Raw genomic sequence first — 27,965 nt, forward strand, 5'->3', positions numbered from 1 at the left:
TTCATTTCCTAGTCTTCTCACTTTTTGAGAGAGCAGTGAAGTTGTGCCGATAAACCATGAACTTTGGACTTCTCTTGTCTCTTATGTACCTGAATCCTGGGTCACCAATCCAATTTAACTGATTTAAAAATGTGTAGTACCTTTCTATTCACTAATAAGTTGTCATGTTGCCAGCACATTTAGGTTGACTGTTATTTGATTCATCCTTTCTGTTTAACATCATTTTCTTTCTTTTTATTTTTCCATCCTACATATTTATTTTCCTTACATATTTCTGGCTGCCACTGCTTATAGATATGGAAGTTACACATTGTACATCTTTTCCTTTAGATGTTAAAAATAAGTGTTAACATCACCAACTTCCTAACAATAGTTGACTAACAAGCACCACATCCTGCTCACTAGCACACACTTGAGCTTTCTGTCAGCCCAACCCCCACATTTCACAACCATACCATGCACTATTTTAGTTTCACAGTTTTTATATTCCTCAATACATAATCATTGCTGTTCTTGTGATCAGTACTGTTTGTATGTACCTAGAGACGTATAAAGCCTTTGTTCACTTGCTTCTCGTGTTCTGTTTCTTCCTTACTTGTTTTCCTTTTCTGACCTTCCTTCCTGCAGAAACCAGTATGTTCATTTTTTTTCCATCTCTTTGAAAATGACTAACATACCCTTAACCTTGAGATTTACTTTAGCTGAATATAGAATTCTGGACTGAGAATATTTCCCTTTATAACTTTAAAAATAACCTGGTATGTATTGGAGAACTGACTCAGTGGTTAAGAATGCATACTGCCTTTGCAGAGGACCTGAGCTCAGTTCCCCTGCCCATGTCTGACAGCTCACAACTGCCTGTAATGATCAAGAGGGTTTGATGCCTTCTTCTGGCTTCCAGGGATACCTGCATGCCCATAGTGGATACATACACACAAATAAAAATAGAAATAAATCTTAAAGGCAGTGGCCCCTGTTCTTGTTGGTAGATCTGTTTTCATTCCAGTGTCTCTCCTTGAATGTGTCCCTCTTATGGTCTTGTCTTTTTCATTGCTTCAGTTCTATTGCCATGTGCTGAGATTTGTTTCCTCTGGTTTTGGTATTTTGGGTTTTTCTTCCTCTGTTTCATTCAGAGTACTTGTACCTTTTATTAGTTCTGGAAATGTTTCAGATATTACTTCTTGGACATTATAGCTTTCAAGTTCCCTCTCCTTTCCTCTCAGCTCTTGCTTTATCTTGACTCATCTCCCTTCACTATTGGTCCTGTTATAGTGTGTGCACATCTGTGTTCTGTGCCTTTTCTTCCATGTCACTGGTTCCTTTTCCTCTGTTCTAGTCTGTTCTTGGTGTCTTTGTTATGGTTTTCACTGCAGACACTATGTTTCTTTCTAGAAGAGCTATTCAATTATTTTTCAAATGTGCCATTTTTCCATGTGTTACTTTTTTTCTTTTCAGATTCTTTCCTTAATGTCTTTTAACTATTTTGCTCAGTAAGGTGGATTTCTGGAAGTGAGATCTTTTTATGTTGCTCTATTTCATTCAGAGTAGAGGAAGATGTGGCTTCGAGGTGGATTTTGACCTCCTGTATTCACAGACTTTTCTTAGAATTCTCCACTGCATGGAATCTCGTGTGGTGCTGTGGGTTTGCTTTTGTATAGTGACTCTAGGTTATTACTGACAGGGCATAAATCTTATGTTAACATTTAGAAGTAGAGATGAGTAAAGTAACATCCCAAAATTATTAGAATTAAAGTTTATGTTTACCACAGAAGAAATTGTTTTCCTATCCAGAGATCTGGTCCAGATCAGCCTTTAGTGGTTTCTGTATGGCTAAAGAGACATCCCCCCTTCTTTCATTTATAGCACATTATTCAAGAATCCCAGGTTATCTAGAAGGCATGGTTTTGTGTGTGTGTGTGTGTGTGTGTGTGTGTTTGTGTTTACAGAAGCCATCTAGGAAAGAAAGGCTATAGCAAGCAAGTTTCCTGGAGATGTCCCACCTTTGAATGCCTGTGATGGGTGCATGCTGCAGAGGTATGGCCCAGAGACTTCATCCCAGGATTGCTTCCCAATGCTAATATGCCTTTCCTGTCACTATAACATAGCCTAATGATTCCTGGGCATCAGCCCACCCTATTGGGCAAATTTCCTGCAAATAACATGAAGATAACCTTTCATGAATTAATGCTGTTTAGATGAAGTAACGACTTTATAGAATTCCTGATTTGATTCAAATAATTTTAGAAAGAAAGTTCAAGGAAATGGTTTTAGTTGTTCAGTTAAAGAGATGTAATAAAGTTAGAGCCAAGAACAGACTATAGCTCCTCCTCTTAGAATATTAAGTAAAGGCTGCATAATAAGGAATACAATGAGCTTTTCATAAATTGCACTAAGAAGAGAAATCAGCTTGAGACAGATTTGTGATCCAGGAAAAACATTCATTCTAGGTCAGATCCACAGGTGTGCACCATGATAAAGCAAGGTCATATGAAACTGTTGCCTTGAACTTATAATGTGCTTATAGAATGAAACACTGCTTTGAACTTACTATCGACATCCTTCTGTAACATTTTATCTATGTGTAATTTTATGAAGAACTTTTGTCAGAAGGTATAAAAAGGCTGAGAGAGAAAAATAAAGTGTGGCTGTTGAGGCTGTGTTCCATCCACCAAATGTATATATGTCTGTGTCTGTCTGTTTGTATGTATGTATGCATGTATGTATGTATGTATGTATGTATATACACTTAAGGGTTAAAACAGTTTAGATTTTCTCTCTGGGCATTCTTGCAGCCCCCAGATAATTAAGTTTTGTTCTATCAGTAGTGCTGACCCCATAAATTGCCCACCACTGTCAGCAGGGAGTTGGGGGCCAATTGGCTGCTATCAGCATGACCCCAATCACCAACACCATACCCTCAGTTTACCCTGTGATATCAAAGCTGGTCTTTAACTGTGTGTGTGTGTGTGTGTGTGTGTGTGTTTTACTGGCAATTAAATCCTATTTTTCATGTTTGCTAGGCAAGGTGCTGTATCCCTGAACTGCAAAACCTAAATGCTCTCTTGCTTTGCTTCCTCTGGGGAAATAGGAATTTCTTTCTTCTCTGTAAGCTCAGATGTGAAATTAATAAAAATGTTTTGTTGCAAGACATGGTAGAACTTGAGAAGCAGAGATAGGAGGAATTATCTGATTTCAAGACCAGCCTGGTCAATGTCTGATCTACATAGTGAATTCCAAACCAGCTTGGGCTACATAGTGAGACCATGTATTAAAACAAAATGTTTTGTTGCTCAGTTTTATCTTGAGAGTTTTTCCCTTAGCTTAGCCAATCATCTTAATAGAGTCTACAACTCCAGTGTGAACTTCTGAAACACAAGAAGCCTGATCACCTCACCTCACCACTGAGAGCACAGCTTACTAAACCCTGCCTGACTCAGTGTCTCCTATTGCTTTCCTGTGACCACTAAGCTCCACTCATACCAGCCTTTTTCCAGTTCTTGGAGTGTGTTATTCTTGCACCCAACAGAGCTGGGGCGCTTTGCATGTTTTCAGCTTGAAATGCCTGTCCCTGCCATTTGTCTGTTCACTGTTCAGTCATTTACTTGGGGAAGCCATTTCTGACCTTCTGACTCCTTCAGTAGAGGTCGATTATTTTGTTGCCTACTTTCCCCAGAAATATGTTCTTAATGTATTTATACGTTCATCTATAGCATATTTGATTGATACTGGACTCCTTCAGTAGTAGAAGTTTGTGAGAACAGAGGTAATTTTGTTTCCCACTGAATTTGTCTCTAGGCACAGTGACTATAGCATGCAAAGTCTTTTGTAAACATGTGATGGTGAATGGACAGATGGACAGTTAGACAGATGATGTGAAGAATGAGTAGGAATGGCTACAGAAGGAAGAGAGCTCAAGAGAGTGAACAGGGCATTGAATTATGGCCAAAACACATGTGCTAGGAACAACTTTTAGTGTTTTATTCATGCAAAAGCACTTGTTAGAACACACACAGCCGTCACCTCCCAGGTCTGTTATGTTGATGTTGTAGCAAACAAATACTTCTCTTGGTAGGTGGCAGTGCACTTACATAAGCAGCGTGCTAGGAGAAAAGGTGTGCAGAGTGCAATGATTTTGAACATTTGAAAGCATTTATGTAACTTGAATCTCATATTATGGTTTTAAAAATATGCTTTTCTCCATAATTGGTTGTGCTTAATTTGTACTTGCTCAGAAGCATTTTCTCTCAAAAGTATTAGTGTTAGAAAATTATCAGTCCTCATTTTATGATAGTATGACTGATATAAGCTTGTCAGTCAAAAATTGAAAAAGAATTCTCTGAGGCAGTGGCTAGTAGCTTTTATTTTTCTTGGCAGCAGCAAGATTTGCTTTGTGGACCATGCCAATTGTGAAATGCAGATTCAACTATAGAGCAACCATGTGTATTTAACTGGCATTGAACCTGCAGGTATTTTAATAGGAAACAGTTTTTTTCCTAATTTTATTTTAAAAACTACTCATAGGATTTATTTAAAGGGAGCTGAAGCCTCAGTTTGTCTCTCTCAGAACACAATGTGTATCCTATCAGCACCGGTATCACCTGAGGTCTGCTATCCCGGAGATGAGAGATTTGCCTGCTGTGTTGTCCACGTGGACACTCTTACGGCTAAACTCTCTCCATCTATGTAAACAACCATCTTGTCCTTGCAGCACCTAAATGCAGAGCGCTCTTACAAATCCCAGATTGGAACGTTACACAAGTCTCTAGTGAAGATGGAGGAGGAGCTTCAGAAGGTTCAGTTTGAAAAGGTGTCTGCACTCGCAGATTTGTCTTCCACGAGGGAACTCTGCATTAAACTCGACTCAAGCAAAGAACTTCTTAATCGACAGCTGGTTGCCAAAGATCAGGAAATAGAAATGGTATGTAATACATTTATGATTGCTGCTACTTTAACAGTACTATATTTTTGAAAAAAGAGTTTTGTTTTTTATAAAATACTATATCAAACATTTATGACTCTTAGCTTTAAATTTTGTTATTATGCTTTTTAATTTTTATTTTTAAAATTTAAAAAGTTAATTTATGACAGCTGAATTCTAAGGAATTCAAGAACATAAAAAACCAAAAATCTTTCTTTGAACTTGTAGTTTGCAAATACATTTAGCTAGAATTATAAAACACATTGGCAGAGCTGTGAGCGAAGGACCACAAGCCTTACCCATCTCAGCTAAAACCTTGATGACATTCTCTTCACCAACTCCATCTAATAACTGGATGAGGTCTTTGAAGTTGTAATGCACTTGATTATATCTGCTTTTTCCCACATTACAGATAGAATATTCAGACCATACAGACCCGTGCTATCCAGGACCTCTCAGTATTGGCATATGAATAATTTGAGAAATAGGAGGAATCCATAAGGAATTACTGCTGAACTTGGGTGGCTGGGTGGGACAGCCTACATAGGCAATGGTGGAGAGGTTCGCAAGGACTCTTAAGTGAAAATAAGTACTTTTTAGTGACCAGTGTGGTATGTTTAAGAAGAGCTATCTGGAAATAAACCTGGAAAGATGAATCCAACTCTGAGTGTATAGACACTGGACAGTGTAACTGAAATGTCAGCAAATTTTGGTCACCTTGGTTATTGGATATTGTTAAATCTTACTGAATTTCTTATCTTGTTAATCCACCCTTTATGCTATGTTTGAGAATCATGTGTTTAGTTTATATGAATCTACTTTTAATCTTTTAATGAAGTGCCATCTGCCAAAGCCTCACTCTTTCTTAATTTTTTTATTTCATCATAAACTTTTAAAAGATTAATTTGCTACTGTAAAAACTTGAAAAATATAACCTTTTACTTAAACATTTACTTGATTTTTTTTTAAATTGGGAAATTCTTAGCATGTTACTATAACAACCGAAATGATATAAAGTTGAGCTATCAGTAGTTACAATCTCATGGTTTATAAACTAGCATGCCACTTGTAAAGTGAGTAGAGTTTTAAATCATTGCCCTCAGCAGAGGGCTTTATATAAAGCCATTTATATAAAGCTTGATAATGGCTTGATTGAAGAAATATTCACTGTACATGTTGTAGCTTCCTCTTCCCAGTTCTTCAAAATTACTTGTGACATTAACTGCTGTGACTGAACTATTTGTGTCTTGATTTTGTTGGTAAGCTGTGATGTCACATGCAGGGATCATCCTTTTTTTTTTTTTTTAACCTCTTCAGTTGTCAAACACATGGAGATTTTAAAACATTCTGTGTAGTTTAAATGAGAGTAGCCACCATAGGCTCATATGTTTGAATGCTTCTAAGAACTGTTTGGAAAGGTCAGGAGGTGTTGCCTTGTTGGAAAAGGTGGGCTGTGGCTGGGCTTTGAGGTGTCAAAAGCTCAGGCCATTGCCACTTGGCAGTCTTTCTGCCTCCTACTTGTTAATAAGGATGGAAGCTCTCAGCTCCTCCAGCACCATGCCTGCCTGCGGGCTGCCATGCTCCCTGCCATGATAGTGATGGACTCACCCTCTGAAACTGTAAGCCCTAATAAACAGTTTCTTCTATAAGTTGTCTTGGTATTTTAACACAACAACAAAAAGTAACAAAGACAACTTGTAGTTTTTAAGGTGATAGATTTGGATCTGATTTAACAAATAATATGAAGAATACCTGTTACTTAGTTTCCCTTAATGATTACATTTTGCAAAACTATAGTCTGATGTGATTATAGTATTAACATTGATCCAGGCAGACAAGAAACTTTCTACTGCAGAATCTATCATGTTTCCCTTTTGCAGATTTACAGAGTTGTCTACTATAGCCTATCCACATGCTCCTTAACCTCTGTTGGCCATTAGCCTGTTCCCCACTTCTGTAATTATCTCACTTCAAGAATCAGTAAGAATGTGGGGAGGACAAAGAGGGCTGAGGGGGTGTAAACAACAGCAATGTATAATATATATTTACAGATGTAATGAAATACTGTACTCTGTATGCCAATTAAAAGTAATTTAAAAGAATGATTATATATATATACATATATATATGTATATATATATATATAATCATACTATTAATTTTTTGAGGGTTGGCTTTTTTTCTTCTCAGCTTAAATCTCTGTAGACTCCCTCAGGCTGTTGTGTGTGTCTGTCACTGTTTACTGGAGAGGAATACTGACGATCATCTGGGTTGTTTTCAGTTTGGAATTTTTGAAAATAAAGTTACTATAAACATCTGTGAGAAGTTTCTCTTGTTTTATTTGCTTTTTGAGATAGGTTTTCACTATGTAACTTGGTTGTATGAGCACAAATCTTCACTTCTGTGCAAATGCTCACAAATGCTATTTTTAGGTGGTACGTTAATTGTATGATTACTTTTCAGAAAAGTTTCATGCAGTTTGCCTAAGTATTTGTATCATTTTTCATGTCTGTTGATGATGAATGAATGATCTAGTTCCTCTGCATCCTTCCTTGTTCAAACTTGTTGTCGCTTAAACTTTTTTCCTTAGCAGTCTTGTGTGTACAGCGCTATATCAGGGTGATTTAAATGTGCATTGCCTACTGTGCAAAGTTGATCTTTTCTTTATGATGTTGTTTGCCATCTGCATGTCTTTGTTTGTTACTACATTTCTCCTGTTGCTTGTCTTCATTCTCATTGGATTGTTGGCTTTCTAATGTTAAAACTGGCTTAAGGAAAAGCAGCAAACCTGGATAAACCTCCAAATAAATATAGAACTTGAAACAGTAATTTGAAAACTTCCAAAAAGCAAATTGAGGCCTAGATTGCTTTAGTTGTAAATTCCCTTAAATGTTGAAAGATGTGCTAATGTAAAATGTTTTACGCTTCCAAATAAGAGAGAACATGTCTTAACACGTCTAAGACTAAGACTCCAATATGATGCCCAACCCTGGCTAGAACCCCTACTCAAATGTTGGACTGAAATGGCATGTGAGGTGTTTCTGTGTCAACACGGGAAAGTGTTCAGGTGTTCATCATTTAGTGTTTGCTGTAGGTGTTTCATAGATGCTTTTTTAAAAATAAGATTGAGAACATTTCCTTGTATTTCCAACTTATAGTTTATGTTTACTTACATAGTCATCACAAGAAAAGAAATAAAGACCAGCATTTCTTATGACTATAATTTCTTTAAGAAGTCTTAAGTGTACTACAAAACCAATACAGAGCTGGGGAGACTACATGCTATGTAAAATGCTTGCAGTTTGCTTCTTCCCCACCTACCCCAATCTCCTAATTATGAGGTTAGGTTAGTGATTTGAGATCTTCTGGAAAGGGCCCAAAATATAAGATCATTCTAAGGACCTACATTTGGATACCCAAACTCATGTAAAAGCGCTGGGTACTTGCAGGTGCCTGTAAATGTCCTGAAGAAGCACAGACAGGTGGATGCCTGGAGCTCACTGGGCAACTATTCTAGCCAGTGAGCTCCAGGTTCAGTGAGGGACCCTGTCTACAAAAAGTAAGGTAGAAAAGCAATTGTAAAAGACACCTAAGTTGACCTATGACCTCTACACACATGTGCCTGAAACCAATCAATGTAATACATATTAAATAGTCGAGAACAAAACCTGATTTTCTCAAGTAGATGAAGAAAAAGAATTTGTCAAAATTCAATACTTTTATGTAAGAAAGAATAACTATAATCTGGGATTATAGGAAACTTTTTCAATCTTATCGGAAAGCATCTATGAAAAACCTACAGTAGCCATTATACTTGATGGTGGACAACAAGTGTTTCCCTGATAGTGACACATATGCCTTGCTGAGCATTTTGATGAGCATCTAATGGAGGGTGTAGCCAGAGTAATAAGGCAAGAAAGAGAGACAGAGGCATTCAAATAGAAAAAGATGTAAAACCATCTCTGCAGGTGACATGGTCTTCTACATAGAAAAGGAAACCCTAAAAAATTATTAGAACTAATGCAACCATGAAATTGTAGAACACCAGCCCAATGTGTCAAAAATTCATTATATTTCTTACTTCCACCTATGACCAATCATCAATTGGAAACAACAATAAAAACAGTTCCATGAAATTGACTGGCATAAAAAGATAGCATCAGAAAACTACAACGTTCTTAGGAATAATTTCTAAATTTTACTTATTTCTATGTGCATTTATACATGACAACTGTGTGTGGGCTGGTATGCCATGGCATGTGTGCAGAGATGAGAATACAACTGTGTTGAATCAATTCTCTCCTTTCTTTTTTACATGGGTAAGCACCTAGATCAAATTCAGAGCTCTAGGCCTGTGTGTAGTTGCTCACTTTCTAAGCCATCTTCCAGTTTTAGGAAGCGATATATTAAAAGAATCATAAAAGTTTTACTTTACAAGCAACAACTTATTGTTAAAAGAAATTATCAACTGAATGAATGGGAAGGCATCCAGAACTTGGTGGACTATGGAGACACCATAGAGTAAACCATAGAGACACAGTAAACCATGGAGACACAGTATAGTAACCCATGGAGACACAGTAAACCATAGAGACACAGTAGAGTGACCATGAAGACACATGAACCATGTGAGACACAGTAGAGCAAACCATGGAGATGCAGTAGAGTAACCCATGAAGACACAGTAGATCTACAGATTGCTTAGTTATTCATTTGTTTGTTTTCATTCTTAAAAAAATTTTAAGAACTGTGGGCTTGTTTATTTTATATATATGAATTTTTCCCTGCATGTATTACATGTATGTCTGGTTCCTGCAGAAATCAAAAGGGGGTATGAGATATTATGAAACTGGAGTCATGTGTGGTTATAAGACACCATGTGTGTTCTGGGAGTTGAACCCAGGTCTTTTATGGGAATAACTAGCACTCTTAACCACTGAGCCATCTTTCCACTTCCCTCAATATATTTTTTATCAATTTCGGAGAATTTCATGTACAAATAGTGTTTACATCATTTTCTCTTTTCTTTCCTTTCTCTAACTTTTCTGATGTTCCTCCCACTCCCTCAAAATGATGACCTCTTATACATATATATATATATGTATATATACATACATATATATGTATATATACATACATATATATGTATATATACATATATACATATACATACATTTACTCATACACACGCACGTGTGCACACACACACGTAACGTGCCAGACTTGTTTAGTGTTGCCAATGTGTACACGCATACAGGGATGAGTACTCGTGATGGGATAACCTATCAGTGGGCTTGTCCCTTGGAGAAGGCTGATTCTCTTCAGTAGGAGCCACATCTCTTCATCTAGGGTGGGGCCTTGTAAGATTTCTGCCTGTCCACATCGGCATGTCAACTAGTGTTGGGATTGTTCAAATCTTGTTTAATCAAGAGTTTACATGGGTGTTTTCTTTTAAAGGATAAAACAATTTCTTACAGATTTTAGCAATGACTAATACTTGATAATACTAATATGTTATGTTATTGATTTGGGTACTTTATTTGCATGAATAGTATGGCATATTAATCATACCCCAATAAAGCTGCTATCAAAGAAGCAGTTTTATTTCATAGTCCTGCTAGCAGAATATAGGAAACCATCCTTGTCATTTTTGTGATGTGAACATAAACAAACTAACAAAGTCACTGGGTTGACAGACTAGAACAGTGTCTTGTTGGCTTTAAGTTCAACTGAAAAACAGTAATGTCTAGATACAGCTCTGGACTGCTATGACCAGAGTGGGGAATGCTTCTGGCATCTGGTGAGTAGAAGCCAGGCAACTCCATAAGCAAAGAGTTATTCAAAGTGAGAATGTCAGGGTAAATAGGGTATCAGGATAAAAAAACTCTGGATTAGGAATAGCACCGTGTTTTATTCTGTATCTGATTACTACTAGCAGGGTGTCCTACTTTGCTTTGCTGCTGCTGCTGCACTAAATACCATGACCAAAAGCAATGTATGGGAAGAAAGAGGTTATTTTCCTATACTTTCAAGTCACAATCCATCATGGAAGGAACTCAGGAAAGGAACTCAAGGCAGGAAACTAGACCATAACATAAACCGTGGAGGAACTGCTTACTTGACGGTTCTTTCTGCTCATTCTCAGCTAGCTTTCCTTCTTTCATTATCTTTTAAAATTGTTCTTATTTTGTGTGTCTATGTGTTGTGGTAGTTTGAATGAGATTTTCCCCCATAGACCCCCATATTTGAATATTTGGTTCCTAGTTGATGGACTGTTTAGAAAGGATTAGGAGGTGTGGCCTTATTGAAGATGTGTCACTGGGGTTGCGCTTTGAGATTTCAAAAGCCCGCACCAGACCCAGTCTTCCCCGCTTCTATATTGTGGATCAGAATACACTCTCAGCTTCTGCTCTAGCACCATGCCTTCCTTTCTGTCATCATGCTCTCACTATAACGATCATAAACTAATCCTCTGAAGCTACAAGCAAGTCTCCAAAAATAGATGCTTTCTTTTATAAATTGCCTTGTCCATGGTGTCTCTTCACAGAACATTAACTCAGGTGTTTTGCCAGCATGTCTGACTGTGTACCATTTTCTTGCCTGATGCCTGTGGAGGCTAGAAGGTGTTGGACACCCTAGAACTGGACTTACAGCCAGTTCTGAGCTGCTGTGTGGATGGTAGGAATCAAACATGTTTCTGGAAGAGCAATCCCTGCTCTTAACTGCTGAGCCATCTTTCTATCCCTGCAGCTAACTTTATAACACAGTAAGACCCACCTACCTAAGGGATGGTACTATCTACCTAGGGATGGGCTCTTTCCTATCAATCATCAATCAGTATGATTGGTCATAGATCAGTCTGATTGAGACAAGTTTTCTATTAAAGTTTCTTCTTCCCAATTGGCTCTATGTTGGGTAAAGTTGACGATAAAAACTAACCAGCACAATCCATCCCTTGTCAACTTAAGCACAGACATGTCACTATTTAACTACAACCTTTCCTTGCCTTGTCTTCAAGATTGCATGTTAATATTAGTAGCACAAGACAAAACACGTCCGTCCAACTTTTAGAAGTCCCACAGTCTTTAAATTTTTCAGTAGTTTTAAAGCCTAAGTTTTTTATTTTAAGAATCCAAAGTATCTTGTCTGTAGGCTCCTATAAAGTTAAAAAGAACATGTTAAATACTTCTTGTCCCAGAAGAGAAGAATCAGGACATAGGAATAATAAGATTAAAGAAAAAGCCCCAAATTAATGTAAATAAAATCCTGTAGCCCATTGTTCAGGACTTACACATAATTTTCTTGCCTCTGGCAGGCTTGGACAGGCTATGTCTCTAGCTTGACTGCTCTCAAGACAAATAGTCATTTCTAAGGCTCAGGATGGCTCTGTTACACATTTGACATTGTCTATGGCAGATTCCAATGCTAACACACACTGTTCCAGGCCTCTTTATGACCCCTGCAAGCCTGGAGTCTTCATTGGACTGAAGGTACACCCTTACCAATGGCCTCTTCTAGCTTCTCTGCAGGAAAACTCAAACTCTGTCACACAGTGCTAAGCCTCAGCTGTTCTTCATAACACCTTCCTTCATGCCTTCAAAGCCAATACCATGTAAATGACTCTTACATATGTAACTTGGCAGGCCAAGTTCACCTGCCATCTTGAGATCTTTCCTTGGTCTCCTTAACTAGTTTCCGTTTGTTGACTCTGATGAAATATAGATCTATTCTCAGGAGATACCACCTTGATAATGTTGATCTGGTATAAGTCACAGATATTCTTCAACCCCAGATCACCAGCATCCATTGTCCTAGTAAAGCACAGGTTTCACCTGCACAGATTCCTAGTCCAAAATATCACAGAAATGGCCCAGATAGGATCTTTGCTTTCCTCTGAAACTTACAACCTGGGCATTCTGGTTAGTTTTTATTGTAACGTTGGGACAACCTAGAGTCACCAGGGAAGAGGGCACTTCAACTGAAGAATTGCATCAGATTGTCCTTACCTGTAAGAGGTTGTCTTGATTAATTGCTGATGCCAGAGTTCCCAGCCCACTGTGGGTGGTGACATTCCTAGGCACATGGTCCTGGATTGTATCAGAAAACTTGGCTGAGTGCAAGCAGGTTTCTGCTCTGACTTCCCTCAGACTGTCACCTGGAAGTGTCAGTCAAAGGCATCTTCTCCAGGTTGCTTTTGGTCATGGTGTTTATCACAGCAACAAAAAGAAAACTAGATCATGGGTTTTCTCCCCAATGTGTTTGCTATTTAACTATTTTTTTCTTTTAAAAAATTTCTGATCATAGTAGTACTTTTATTTTCTCTCAGTTTATATGAGTTCATTTATGTAACTTAGTTCTTTTCTCTCTGTCCACTGAGGTATTTGCCCCTCCCTAGTAATTTCATTTTTATTCATGTCTTTTTATTAGCTTTTAAAATGTATATATAATTATTACCTATATTACAGAATAAGAAATCATTCTTTTCACTGATAATCCTTTTTGAAGAAGTATTTAGCTTACTGAGAATACTTTGAGCTCAGAATACCTTCAAAAGGGCAAGCTTTCCCTAGGTTTATGTTAGAGAGTAGGTGGCATGTCTACCCTTCATGTTCCTTGCCTGTACAGTACAGTGATATGTCCTGAGGTATTTAGTCATAACGCATCCAGTTCAAGATAATGCTGGAGTCACAAGCACATTTTTTTGTCAGTTGTCCAAAACTAGATGAGAAAGTGTCAAAACTGGAAATAAAAGTGTTTGCAATTGGGACTGATGAAACTGTTAAATAGTGAATTTTCTGATATGGTCTGAGGGGTGGGGAAAGTGGTAACACATGTACATTGTGTGTATAATTGTTAATGAGAAACAAAGTCACAGTGTGTGGCACAGACCCCTGATAACATGTCAGTTAAGTGAGTGGACAGGAATAAGCATGGCTGTCTTTCTTCACACAGATGGAGAATGAGCTGGATTCTGCACGCTCTGAAATAGAACTGCTCAGGAGTCAGATGACAAATGAGAGGATCTCCATGCAGAATCTTGAGGCTTTGCTGGTGGCCAACCGAGACAAAGAGTACCAGTCTCAGATAGCGCTGCAGGAAAAAGAGTCTGAGATCCAGCTGCTGAAGGAGCACCTTTGCCTGGCAGAGAACAAAATGTGAGCTGGCCAGCAGTGTCATTTAGGAGAGTTTTAAAGCTGAGATCTAGAGCTTGAAACCCACAGTTTGCCATTGATTAAGCTGAGAATTAGAAATATTGTGATATGCCTAAGATGTAATGCCATAGTTTAGTTTTTCTAATCTAAGTTTTTAAATGTAACAATCTCTGCTGATTGTTTTGAATATAGTAGTTGAATGTAAAATATTGCCATGTAAAGCAAGCACCGTGAAACCACAGGGACTCTTGCGTTTATGGCCATTTGGTATTGCTGTCTTCCCATTTGTCACATCATAGCTCCCTGTGTGTCTGTAAGAGTATATACTAGATGCTCAGAGGGAATGAGCCCATAAAACACTGAGGAGTCTCTCAGAATTTTTATCCTAGTACTTTAAAAAGAGGTTATACTAACCTTTGATTTGAAGATCCTTAGTTTGATATCCCAGTGTCTGGATAGTAAAAGTTTATTAAATTTGGCCACTAATTATCTGTCTGGGTGGTGAAAGTTTATGAAATTGGTCACTAATGGGTCCTCAGCCTTTGTTCCTCTGGGACTCATCCATAAGGCTTGTCACCCTGTCTTCCTCACACCTGAGCTTGGCACCTGGGCAAGCATGGTAAGCATTTTCTCAACACTCAGCCACCAAGGATCCCAAGCCAGGGTTAGTTTTCTTAACAGTCCCCTGGGTCCTCATGGTTGTAACTGAGTCATTCTGTCAGTTCCAGTCAGAGGCTGTTGTGAATCTCAGCAGGTCCCTCAGGGTTTCTTTCTCAGACGGCTTGGAGGAAATACACCTTAGTAAAGAAGAAAGCTCCCACCATGTACTCTATTTCAGAATGCTGCTAAGTACTGTGGCTCAGAGCTAGCTAATGTGGGAAACTTTTCTAAAAAGTGCGTTTGTAAAGAATGTTTGCACAAATGAATAATATAGATTGATGGTAGATAATGCTGCCCCATTTGTGTGTACAGAACAAAAGACAAGGTTTGATTGATTGAATATGGCTGGGATCGCTGAGGCCTTTCAAGTAATTAAGTGTGTACACTGATATGTCTAACACATGCCAGTAAATCTGCCCCTAAAAATCAGTGCGTGGCTGAGGATGACCTCAGTCAGTAAGATGCTGGCTATGCAAAAATAAGGATCCAAGTTTGGATCCCCACCAGTATGCAGGTAAACCTGGGAGCAGCAGCAAGCAGCTGTAACCTCTGCACTGGGGAGGGGAAACAGACAGATTCCTGAAACTCACTGGCCAAACAGCATACCAGATGGATGAATTCCAGGTTCAGTTGGGAGACACTCTTAAAAATACAGTGGAGAGTGAATGAGCAAAACACTCAAGTCAGCCTCTGGCCTCCCCCACCCCCACATGTGCATATACACAGAACAGAAGCAAGTTCAACATGTGCACACCACACATCATATACCACATACGACACACACACACACATACCCATACATACATGCACCACACACCACACACAGATCACACACCACACACACCACAGAGCACATACACATCACACACACACACACACACACACACACACACACACACACACACGAAATAACTCAAAAATCACAATGTACCTTGGATCCAGCTAAGATGCCATTGGCAATATGACTTAATATACTCTTGGGGTTACAGGCATATTTTGAATTTAATCAACTGTCACTCTGTTCTTTTGTATAGGGCCATCCAGAGTAGAGATGTGGCACAGTTCAGAAATGTTGTAACACAGTTAGAAGCAGATTTGGACATTACAAAAAGACAACTAGGGACAGAACGATTTGAAAGGTGAGTTAATCTCTGTAGAGCACTTGGCCCAAATATATTGTTTCTTAGCTAACAGCTGGTTTATTTCAGTGGTTCTCCCTGTGGGTGCACATGTGTGTTATTTGTTTTTTGCTTTTGTTTTTGAGACAAGGTCTTATTCTAGCCCAGGCTAGCCTCAAACTGCTGATCCTCCTGCCTCAGCCTCCAGAATATTGCTGTTATAAGAGTCTTCTTGGCTCAGTCAGGAGTTTATTATTTCATGGTGGGTAGATTTTAACGTTTAAGTTGAGCTACAGTTTCATGATAGGTTTAATATTATACTGAATATAAATGTTAAAGCATTATTATTATTATTATTATTATTATTATTATCTTTATAGGGAAAGGGCTGTCCAAGAACTTCGCCGCCAGAATTACTCAAGTAATGCTTATCATTTGGGTTCAATGAAGCCAAATACAAAATGTCACTCACCAGAGCGTGCTCACCATCGATCTCCTGACCGAGGCCTCGACCGATCATTGGAAGAGTAAGTGTGCACAGGACCTGGAGTGTAGCCGTGTTCACAGTGAGATGCGAGGAAGCGAGGAAACTGATACTAAACCTGCTTAATAAGACATGGTGACACCAACAATAAAGGGTTTTCTTCTATAAATGAGTTTCATATGAATACTGTACTGAAGCGAGTAGCTCTGAGGAATGTCCAGCACTGTACTGTAATAGTGTTTGTTCCCCCTCTCGTTATGTAATACTTAAAATCAAAGCTAAGGCCTCATCGTGCTCTGACAGTGCACTCACCTGGGCCATCAGCCTACATGTTGTAGTGTCAAAGCCGTAATTCTTTTTACTTCTGCTTTTTCACGTACATTTATTACAAAATGTGGGTTAATTACTATTGCATCAGAGAATATTTATGCAACATGAAAGTATTTGCTACTTACTTCTATTTTACACTTTATTGTTATATTTCACAAATGTTTAAAGTTTTATTTGGGAATAATTTAAGACGTGTATGAACTAAATGTATAAAACTAAAACTACCTCTCATTCAATTTACTATTGTTAAAATTTTTACCCATTTGTTTTATTGTATAAAGAAGTGTCTCATGTACCCACACTACTGCATATTTCCCCTATCACTCTGTCCATCTGTCTGTCTGTCTCTCTCTCCCTCCCACCTCCCTTAAAAAGCAACAAGTACACCCAACTCCAAAATACCATCATGGGTGTCCATCTTGTCTTCCCTTGTGTTGTATTTGTTCTATCACCATAAGGTCTGAGGTTCAACACCAACAGCACACCCCCACTCCTGACTCACTCCTCAGCCCACAACGTGTCTGAACAGTCTCTAGACTTCTGCAACACCATCAGTTCAGTAAATATAATAATTAAAAAGCTCAATATCTGTTTGTAGACCATCATTCCTGCCCTTTATCCTATTTTTCCCAAGAGCATTAGCTAAATATCTAGTTCATGAATGACTTAAATTTGTTTTTGTATTCACTTATGATCCACTAATATCTGTATTATGACCAGTCATGGACATAATGTGTTTTCTGTAATAGTCTAAAAATGCTAAAAATTAAATATTAAAAAACACCCCCACTTTATAATGTATATATTCATATGTATGCATATATCGATATATCCATATGTATCCATATGGAGATACACACACACACACACACACATATACGTATATATGTATATACATGGATGGGTATTTTGCATGCATGTATGTCTGTGTACCAATTGTGTGCCTGGTACCTGCAAAGGCCAGAAGTGGGCATCTAGTTCCCTGGAACTGGAGGTAACAGCTGTGAACCACCATGTGGAATCAAACCCCAGTCCTCTACAAGAACACCCAGCACTCTTATTAATACTGAGTTTTCTCTAGCCTCATAAACCCCAGAATTTTAATGTGCTAGTTTTGCTTTGATCTATTTTCTCTATTATTAATTTTTATTCATTTTATTGCTTTCTTCCTGTGTTATTTTTTACTTTGTTGGAGTTTTCTCCTAGCTTTGGGGGTTAGGATTAATAAGTTACTGCTGTTCTTTGTTTAACTGCTAGAGACTTACACTCTCCATTTTTCTCTGTTGCTGCTTTGAATGACCTCATGTGTTCTTAAATGTTTTGCTTTCCTTTCAGCTTGTTTGTGAAATTCTGGTTTCTGTTTTATTTTCACTTTTGTCAGTGACTTGATGGGAAATCTTATAATTTCCGGTTGGAAAGGTATATTCTGTTTTAGTTTTTATTTCTGCTATATTTGCATCATGACTAGGACATACTATTTTCACTATTTCTGTTTCATGAGCTCTGTGGTCTGCATGCCTTCCACATGACCAGTTTTTACAAATGTGTGCACTTGAGCAAGTGTATTTCTTTTTGCAGTGTAGTATTATACCTACAAAGCACTGACTTTGTGGTTTTATGCACCTCTTTTAGGTAGATCCGATTACATTCCATCCACTTGGCCTGTCTTGTCTTGTGAATAATATTTTAAAGTCTCCTGTATATCTTAATTTCTCACACCTCCTATCTTTTAAGGCATAGAATCCTCTGTTTATTTTCAGAAATAGAATAGTGCCCACTAACACCAGTTCTCTTAGAAGTCTGCAGTCATGTAAAGAGGGGTAAAGTAAAAGGGGCATTGAGTACAGGGATGAGAACAAAGGGGTTGTTTACACAGATGGCAGGATTGTATATGATGAGAAGAAAGGATCTAAAGGTAAAAGTTTGGAGTTAATAAGTTTATTAGCATATATTAAAAAGCGTGTGGAATAAAAACTATCAAGATCTAATATTAGTCTACATGCCACACCAAACAAAACACAATTTCAAAAGTCAGAAATTTCAGTAGCATCAAATACGAGGGATTTTAATCTATCAAATTCTTTCTAGGTAATCATAAGACATTAATTTGAGACCAGCAGGCTCTAGGAGCTAGCACTACATGGCCAGAGCTTGCTTTCTTTAAAAGCTGTGGTTTTCTCTACTTGCTTTCGAGTTAAGATGTTCTAGGTTTCAAAGAACAATCTTCTTTCTGTGTAGGGGTAGATGCGTGCATGTTTGTGTAAATAGAGAGGCCAGAGGCCAACTCGGCTGTTGTTCCTCAGGTACTGTCCACCTTCTTTCTTTGTTTTGAGACAGGATCTTTCCAGCTGGTCTAGGCTGGCTGTCTAGTCACCCTAAGATCCCTGCTTCTTCTTCCCCAGCACTTGGGTTACAAGCAGAAATCACAATGCCCAGCTTTCTTTGAGTTGTAAAGATCAGACTCAAGTCTTCATGTTTACAAGGCAAGCACTGTACGATGGAGCCATCTCCCCAGACTTCATTTTCTTGACATCAGGACCACCTTGGAACTTAGTATCACTCCTGAATACCTAGCTGCTGTTTACCACCTTCTTGGTCCGGCTTTTGAACTGAACTGAACTGAATTGAACTGAACTTGGAAGATGCCCTCCCATTTTCTTTTGGACAGATATAGCATCTCACTACTAGGAAGTCAGTCCTAAGTCCAGCCTGCTGCCCAGGTCATTGGTTTTCTCTCTCCTTTCTGCATGTGGTGCTTGTTGTATGTAGCACCAGTGTTTGTCTCTCACACTGGCATAGCTCTAACACAGATGCTGGGACGATTGCTTCATATGTGGCTTGCTGTCTTGCTGCCTGGGCACTCTGAATTGCCACCCTTCCTTTCTGTGTGTAACTTTCATGAAGTGGTTTTCTCTGAAACATTGATACTCTTTGTTTGGTCTGGTATCTGATACTGTGTATCCAAGTTGCTGATCCACTGTTACTGTCTCCATTCTCCTGGTAAGTACCCTTAGCTCTTTCTCGATCTCTCTGTCTCACTGTGTCTCTTTTATGAAGTATTGGTTTGAGTTTTGCTTTATATGCCATTCAATTTCTTTTTACTAAGGTTAAAAAACTTTAATAGAAGTAAAACATTTGTACATTGTTACTGTAATTGTTGCATTTGGTTTCAAATCCAATACAATATCTTGTTTATTGTTTGCATTATGTTGTTTCCTGTATTCCTCCATTTGATTTGTTTTCTTTCTTTTAAAAACTGCAAATTTCTTGTAATATTTATAAAGGTTTGTATTTTATGTGTTACTTTTAAACTTCATCTTTCACTGTCAACTTAAACTGTTATCCCTGAAGCTGGAGGGATGCTAGGTAGTTAGGGGTGCTTGCTGCTCTGCCAGAGGACCCAACTTTAGTTCTGTTTCCTCTGCCTCTAGTTTCGTCTCTTCCAGGTTGTGAAAGAATTGCTACCATATGTCATATAGACTCACACTGACTCACTCAGTCTCAACATAATATATTTTGGGTCTTGGACAGAGTCTTATATGTCTCTTTTAGCTGCTAAGCCATATTTCAAATTCATCAGATGAATGGATGGACCACAAGTGACTTTAATGGCTATTACCTTAGAGACAGCAGTGAAAACAGTGCAGAGAATTTCATAGATCTTTTCCAGTTCCTGCAGCATCAGTACCTTGCAAAACAGGAAGTCAGCACTAGTATAACTCAGTGTACAGACTTTATTCATATTTTCCTAACCTTCACATGTATTCAGTGTGCATGCATGTAGACACATGTGGAGTCTTGGTATACACCACTTACTAATAACCAGATACTGACTTGTTCCATCAGCACCAAAGAACTTGCTTAGGAGATGATCTGAAGGAAGGGTACAATGGAATACATGTGACATGAAAGCAAAAGGGGCAACTATTATCGGATAAAGGGCCCTGCAGGTGGGGTGGTGGGAGGGGCACTGAGGCAGGGATACAATAGGAAAAAAACCAATAACGTATATGTATGAAAATGCCCATTACTAATTTAAAAACATTAAGTGTAAAAGAAAATCCTCCTTTGTGGTACCCATCCCTTTAGAGTTAGAATCTGCACCTCCTGTGTCCCCACCAGATAGTCCACTAACTTCTTCTCTACACTCTAATTCCATCCCTTGAGGAGCCTGTGAAAATCCAGAGGACCAGCTTTGAGACTGACTTTTTCATTCAGCAGAATGCTCATGCCAGCCATCTGTATGTCTCAATATTTCATTCTTTTTTTAAATCTTTTTTTTTGTTTTGTTTTTTGTTTTTTTTCGAGACAGGGTTTCTCTGTGTAGCCCTGGCTGTCCTGGAACTCACTCTGTAGACCAGGCTGGCCTCGAACTCAGAAATCCACCTGCCTCTGCCTCCCAAGTGCTGGATTAAAGGCGTGCGCCACCACCGCCTGGCTTAATATTTCATTCTTACAAAGTTGAATTCGTTCTTTACGGTATGAATATACCATGGTGTATGAACAAGTTCACTATGTCATTTCCCTTCACAGAAGCAGAGGGGATAAAACCCAAGGACTGCTAAAATAACACATAATACACCCTTTTTACACACACTAACATTATTTAATTTAAAACCTTTAATCTGTTTTGTTTTTTTTTTTCTATTATAGGAATCTTTGCTATAGAGATTTCTGACATGTGAAAAGATTCTCCACAGCCTTGGAAAGGTCAAAGATACAAATGGATTTTTTTCTTTTTTTTTTTTTTTTTGCTATGTGATTGCATTTATCTTTTGAATGCTTGACAGGGTTAAATGTATTTATTAACTTTGTGCCTCTGAGTCTGTTCTCGAGTGCCCTAACACAGATATCTGGGATGATTGATGTATGCAAACAAAATGCATATGGCTCTTTCCACAGCAACAGTGAGTGTGAAGTCTGCTTACTTCACTGTTGAGCACTGTTTTGTTAACTATCCGGAGTAAATAAAGAAGCTTGAAAAAGAGGGAAAAGTGTTTTTACAAAACTGATTTTCTTTCCTTTCTTGCTATCTCAAATGACTGGTTGGTTAGATTTTTGTCTTTGTGATTTATATTCTCACGGCTGGAGAAGCTGGGCCAAGATGGGCACAGCCTAGCAGCACTGGCCTGGGACCCAGTGTCACATTTTGGAACCAACCTGACATAACTTCCATGCCACAGTCTACCTTCAAAGTAGGAGCGTGCCAGGGCTCTCAGTGTGCACTGTTGCTGTGGTACTCAGCCCAAGCACCATGCGTTTTTACAGTTGAGTTTGCTCTTACTGTTGTTAGAAAGGTAGGTGATGATCTATCTATCCAGATGGAAGATTTTTAAAAAAAAATATGTATTCTTCATAAGTTTTTTTCAAAACATTAAAGTACCACAATGAACTTACTTGACATTTTATTATTATTATTTTTTTGCCTGTGGCAGCTGTCTGTAATCTAGAGTGACAAGATGTTTCCTTTCCCTCACCTGCATCTCTTATGTCTTTTCTGTCCATAGGCTGATTTACTGTTGATATTAGAGCCTGAATGCTACTGTATTTTACTGATATAAGCTATTTGTATTCTTACATTTTAATAAAAAAACAAGCCCTGTCATTAATAGTATTTATATGATGGACAATTTCTCATTGTATCTAGTCATTATTTGATATGGCAATAGGGACAAGGGTAGTGGCCTCCTGAGATCTTATTTCATCAGGACATAATCACTAGTATTCTGATACTTTATTACAAATTCATGTCATATGCTCACTTTAGACTGGTCTTCAAAACCTTCAGGCTTATTCAGCCTGTCTTAGACAATCATTACAGACTGGCTAACAGATGGGTAAAATAGGCTACCTGTTCATAAAAGTCTTAAAAATGATGTGCAAAATAACTTCTCTTACTCACATCACATAACATACCGATTTACACATTGCAGAATTAACCTCTACTAGGCGGGCGATCCAGTGACCTTGGCACTAGATCGTCACAGTGTTACTAATAGTTCACCTAGAAAATCTGTTCACCTGGAAAACCAATAAGAGCTTAATGTTACTGATGGTAAACTTGCCAGGTCATATGCAGATACAGAGTGTTAGGAGAGGGCATGGGAATAAAGTGTATAAGAAAGTATTCTCATACTTGATTAAAGTTGTACTTGGTTTGTGCCAAGCTACAGTTTCAAAGGAAAATTCTATGTTATGTACAAAGGGACCACTGTTACCTAGAGGCAAGAAGAACCTTGCCTGTGTTCTATATTGAAACTTTGAAGACAATCTTTTCATTAAGATAATAGTCAGGAACATTTGTTTGAAGTGGGATTCTTGTTGCTTGATATTAATACTTAGTAGCCTGTTGATGTGGTGGAGCCTGACTGCAAATACAGAATACCAAAAATATTCCTTCCTGGAAATAACAGCAACCAAAAATTTCCTGAAAAGTTCTCTAAGCACAGAAATGTTATTTTCAATTCAAAATATCTACTCCTGCTAAAACAAGTGTTGAAAAAGAGAATTGTTAACTCAGCGGGGCAAAAGAATTTTTGAAGTGGGCATGCCTTTACTCCTAGGACTTGGAAGCAGAGGCAGGAGGATTGCCAGAAGTTTAAGATCAGCCTGTACTATACAGTGACTTCTAGGCTAATTGGAACTACATAGAATCTACTTCAAAAAACATTGCTCTATAAAAAGCCCATTATAAAGTTCTAGGCACCCTTGGAATTGTTTTTGGTCTTGAGTTTATTTGAACCCTCACCCAGTTTTCTCTAAGAAGTAAAAGCACGAGAATCTGTGTTGATGTTCATAAGACAGTATTTCAAAGGGAGTGCATATTAGGTTTTGTGATTATACTACAATTATTAGAGGCTGTGGGTGTGGCTCCATGGTAGAGTTTGCCTTGCATAACCAATGGCCCAGGTTCCAACCCTAGCTTTAAAAACCATTACCATAGATTGTGTCTCTTTATTAAAGTTTAACAGCAATAGGAATATGTAACAAGTTTATCGTTTTCAGACAGTGTCAACTACATAACACAAAGGTTGAAACTGATGAAATGTTACTCAAGCCATGAAAATCTAGTGTGTTCAGAGTCCTTATTGGTGTATGCTCTTCTTTTCTGCCGTCTGTGCATCTCCCTAGACAATCTCGTTCTGACTTTAATCTGGCTCCCCAAATGCTGTGCTCAAAGTTGCATTCCTTACATGATCAGAAACATAACTAATTTGATGAGACTCACTCACTACAGTAAGGTCAGATGAGAGCTGCCAGTTGAAAGCAAGAGTCCTTAAAGTCCATCCCTCTGCAGCCTACTGTGTATTATACTCAAAGCAAACCGAAGGTCACTGAGTGCCACAAGACAAACCACAAACTATCAGGAAGTCACTTTTTAAACCTTTGCCTTGTCTGGGTTTCAAGATGTGAAAAACATACCACAAACACGTTAAAAACCTCGGGTAATTAGCCTACCTTCTCAGACCCTGCATGTGCTACTACTTTGTCCCTGAGACTCATTAGCTTTAAATGTTATGTAATTTCCAAATTGAATAAAAAACAGCATGTTTTATAAGATGTTTCTGTTAAATAGCTCCCAAAGCAACTTGTCTGAAGATATGATTTCCACAAAACACCCAGACTCACATCATAATCCACGCCCTTTAAATGAACAAGATTCAAAATTTACAACTGATGGCCCGACTCAGTGGATCGGCCTGAACTCACCACTGCCTTGCAATGAATTCTTGAGTTAAAAATGATTTTTTTGTTTACTTTTAAGGGAAGGCATTCTAAAGGTATATTGTGATTTAGAGAAGACTCCTCTTGAGATGACAAGACTGTAGAACCAGTGTAATGTAACCATAGCAGAAGACCACTTGTTTTGGTGTGCCTCATTGGGTTAGAATTCACAAAAGAGGAAACATATCCAATCACATGATGACTGTGCAGTCAAACATATTCAAGTCTGTACATTTAGTAACATGGCCTCTTCTGTTAGGCACGAATTATGCAAGATGGTTTAGATAACAGTTCTTATTATCACTAATGTGATTTCTTGGTTGAATCTAAATAAAATCTATAGTAGGGAGATGAGGCACTAGTGTGTAGTAACCCTGCCTTCTTACAGTGCAGACGGCAATGTGATGCTGATTATAAGAAAGATATCATTTCCTTATTGTCCTAGTCAATAATTCCTAACCTTCACTTCACTTTATATAGCAACCTAGACACCTCCACAGAAAAATACAACAATATTAACTGGCCTAGGGTACCAGCAACATAAATAGAATTAAACATTATAACTCAATTTTACAAACTCTAACCAATTCTTCTTAATTTTGCAAACATAATTAAATAGATTATAATAGATTCATAATACATATTCTATTTGTCTTACATTATATCTGCTGTAGTATATATTGTCTGTTTTCCAAATATGTTAATTTTTCAGCGTTAAGAGTTTTTATTTTGTTGTTTCCCATGAATTTCTAAAATTATGGTTTGTTTTGCTTTTTAAGATTTGTTGTTATTTTATTTCTTAACATTTGTTTGCTTTGTTTTATATTCATGAGTGTTTTTGCTTGAGTGGTGTGGTATGTGTACCACATGTAGGCCAGGTGAATGTAGAAACCAGAACTGGAGTTATAATTTTTTATTTTTTAAATTATGTGTATATGTGTGGTATATACATATCTTGAGTTCAGGTGTCTGCAGAGTCCAGGAGAAGGCATCATATCCCATAGAACTGGAATACAGGTGGTTGTGAGCCACCAACTGTAATTCTAGTTGTATGTGATGTCTTCTGGTCCTCTGAGAGAACAGTATGCAGTCTCAACCATTGTGTGTTTTTACATATTACAATGAAAGATCCTTGCCAGTCTGTACTACTGCTGTGAATTGTGTACTTTTGTGTGCTGTACACACAGTGAGTGAGCGGAAGTTGCTGTTTACTCTTATAAATGATGCTTTCTAAACAAACCTGGTTCTCTCCTGAGAGGACAGTAAATATTGGAGACAGGACACATAGCCTAATTGAGCATCCAGTGATTACTTCACCTCTGTGGAGACTGTGGTACCTGTGAGGATGTTTAGAGATGTAATTAACTATACATCTTTATGCACACCCAAACTGATTGGAAATGTATTTGCCAAATTTACATAATTGGATACCATTTGGAACTGCTACCAACTTTTGTCTTTGACTATTCACCATTAGAAATTTTTGTGTTATGTGCATATCTAAACCCATCATTATATGTGTGTGTATTATATACACACAAGTAGTATTTGCTTGTGTTTTTTTTCTTTTTTCTTTTCTCCAGACTAAATTTCTTTCCTTTGTAAGTTACCCAAACTGTGGTATTCTATCAAAGTAACAGAAAACAGACTAAGCAGCCATTTGCAGGAAGCATGGTACACGTCATTTGGTTATGGGTTTGTATAAGCCAACAAAAAGGTGACTCTTTAAAAGCTAATGCCCTCAAAACTGAATGGTCCTCATCTATTAAAGGAGTAAAACAACATTCAGTTTGGTCAGTCTGTTTCTGAGAAGATGATCAGGATGCTAGCCAGCACCAGAGAGCAGCAAGGTGGAAGGAGAAAGAATTGGATGGTATGATGATTGTGCCCTCAGCAGCCCTCAGGGGAGTCAAGAGACAGAGTCCCCACTTGTTCTAGTATGTCTCAATGTTCAGCTCTCAGGTCACAAGAGCCTGACCTCTTCTGGTTCCTCACACCTCCACACTCCTAGGTCCTAGCCAGATTTCCACTGTTAACATGAATGACTGAGTTTAGAGCTCATGTATTTAATATATGGAGATAAACTAGCCAGACGAGGCTACTGCTGTCCACAAACATCCATACCTGTTGTCATTTTTTATTATAACAATCTGATCCATAGAAAGTTCTGATCACTTCTTGCTTAAAAAAATAGTGTTTCTATAAAATCTTTATTAATATTTGCTGATTGGTTATTGACTTCTGCTCACCCAAGACACAGAGATAAAAGGCACAGTTTGCCCTTTGTGAGTTCACAGTCAGGTTTCAGAAATACAAGTGAGTAGGGAATATTAGAAGCACAGGTTCAGCAAAGACCCTACAGGATTAAGGAGGATTGGACTGGCCCGAGGATGGCAAGTGATGCACAACCTGCTGTGGGGAATGGACTTGGGGAGCCATGTCATGAGAAGGAAGGGCAGCTTGTGGAAGGGCACCATGGCATCAAGGTGAGGACTGAAAACTGGATGAAAGTTCACATAAGGTGGAGCATTATACCCGAGAGTCTGTACACTGGGATCTTACGGAAGACAGGGTCTATAAAGGGTTTTATTTCCTATACTAAGGAGTTTGAAAGCCATTGGAAATATTTCAAGGTGCTAATAAAGAATTCTAACCAGGGGACTGATTGTTTGGATTTGCATTTTTGAAGAATCACTTGATATGGGGATGGTCTAGACTATAAGTCCTAAAACTGAAACAGTGGGAATGGGGGTGTGAAGCTGATCACAGAGATAGTTAGCAGATATTCACCTTCATGGGGAAGGAGAGAAAAAGAGGACTTTTGCCACCAGTTTCACAGTTGCTGGCACAGACACCTGTGGGTGTTCCATTTGCCACAATGGTAAACAGAAGGAAGGGATGAAGGCACATTCTCAAGGGAGCCCTCCAGGTGGTCCTCCTGTCTCTCTGGCAGCTCTCAGATTCCTACATCTCCCCCTTAAATGATAGCTTTTTATAAGGGATCTATTTTAGACACCCCTTCATTATAATTTGTCCCAGAGATCTCATTCTGTTCCATAGCTTTAATTGCCATCTGCATCCTGGTGACTTATTTCTGTTTCCAGATTTGATCTTTTCTCTTGAGACCATATCTCAAAGGGTCTACTTAATATCTCCACCCAAATATTTGGGTTCAGTCACAGTATGTCTAAAGAACAGCCAGCACTATTCCCTCCCAGCATCCTATGTTCTTGCTCTCCAGAATGCCACTAATCATTATCTTGACTTTTAAGGCCAGTTGTCATCCCACAAAACCTCTTCCTTCCTTGTTAGCTACAGGAGCCAGCCCAAATACCACTTCATACTAACAAATACTGCTAAAAGAAACCAATACCTAAGTAGATGAGAAGACAGCCTGTGCTTGTGGATTAAAAGGCCTGAGATTGCTAATATGGTAAAATCTCCCCAAAGCCACCCACAGGTTAGATGCAACAAGAGCAAAGCCCCCAATGATGTTCTTTTATATGAATGAGAACCTGATCCAAAATTTTATGCAGAATTTTAAGAGACCAAGAAAAGTCAAAATAGTTTTTAAAATA

General features: G+C 38.3%; 1 protein-coding gene across 11 annotated transcripts in view; it reads left to right on the plus strand.

Moving 5' to 3' along the window:
- The window catches only part of Tsga10 (testis specific 10), a 95,086-nt gene extending 72,819 nt beyond the window's left edge, over positions 1 to 22,267 (plus strand). For 7 of the 11 annotated variants that reach the window (XM_076915031.1, XM_076915033.1, XM_034521579.2 and 4 more), the window contains 5 exons: positions 4,709 to 4,918; positions 13,871 to 14,073; positions 15,765 to 15,869; positions 16,229 to 16,375; positions 21,316 to 22,267. In XM_076915031.1, the coding sequence (XP_076771146.1) occupies positions 4,709 to 4,918; positions 13,871 to 14,073; positions 15,765 to 15,869; positions 16,229 to 16,375; positions 21,316 to 21,340 (690 nt within the window). In that variant the 3' untranslated portion in view covers positions 21,341 to 22,267. The other 4 variants (XM_076915035.1, XM_076915029.1, XR_013104649.1 and 1 more) reach the window with 3 other exon arrangements.
- The last annotated feature ends 5,698 nt before the right edge of the window (positions 22,268 to 27,965 follow it).

The sequence above is a fragment of the Arvicanthis niloticus genome, chromosome 17 (assembly GCF_011762505.2).
Source record: "Arvicanthis niloticus isolate mArvNil1 chromosome 17, mArvNil1.pat.X, whole genome shotgun sequence".
NCBI lineage: Eukaryota > Metazoa > Chordata > Mammalia > Rodentia > Muridae > Arvicanthis > Arvicanthis niloticus.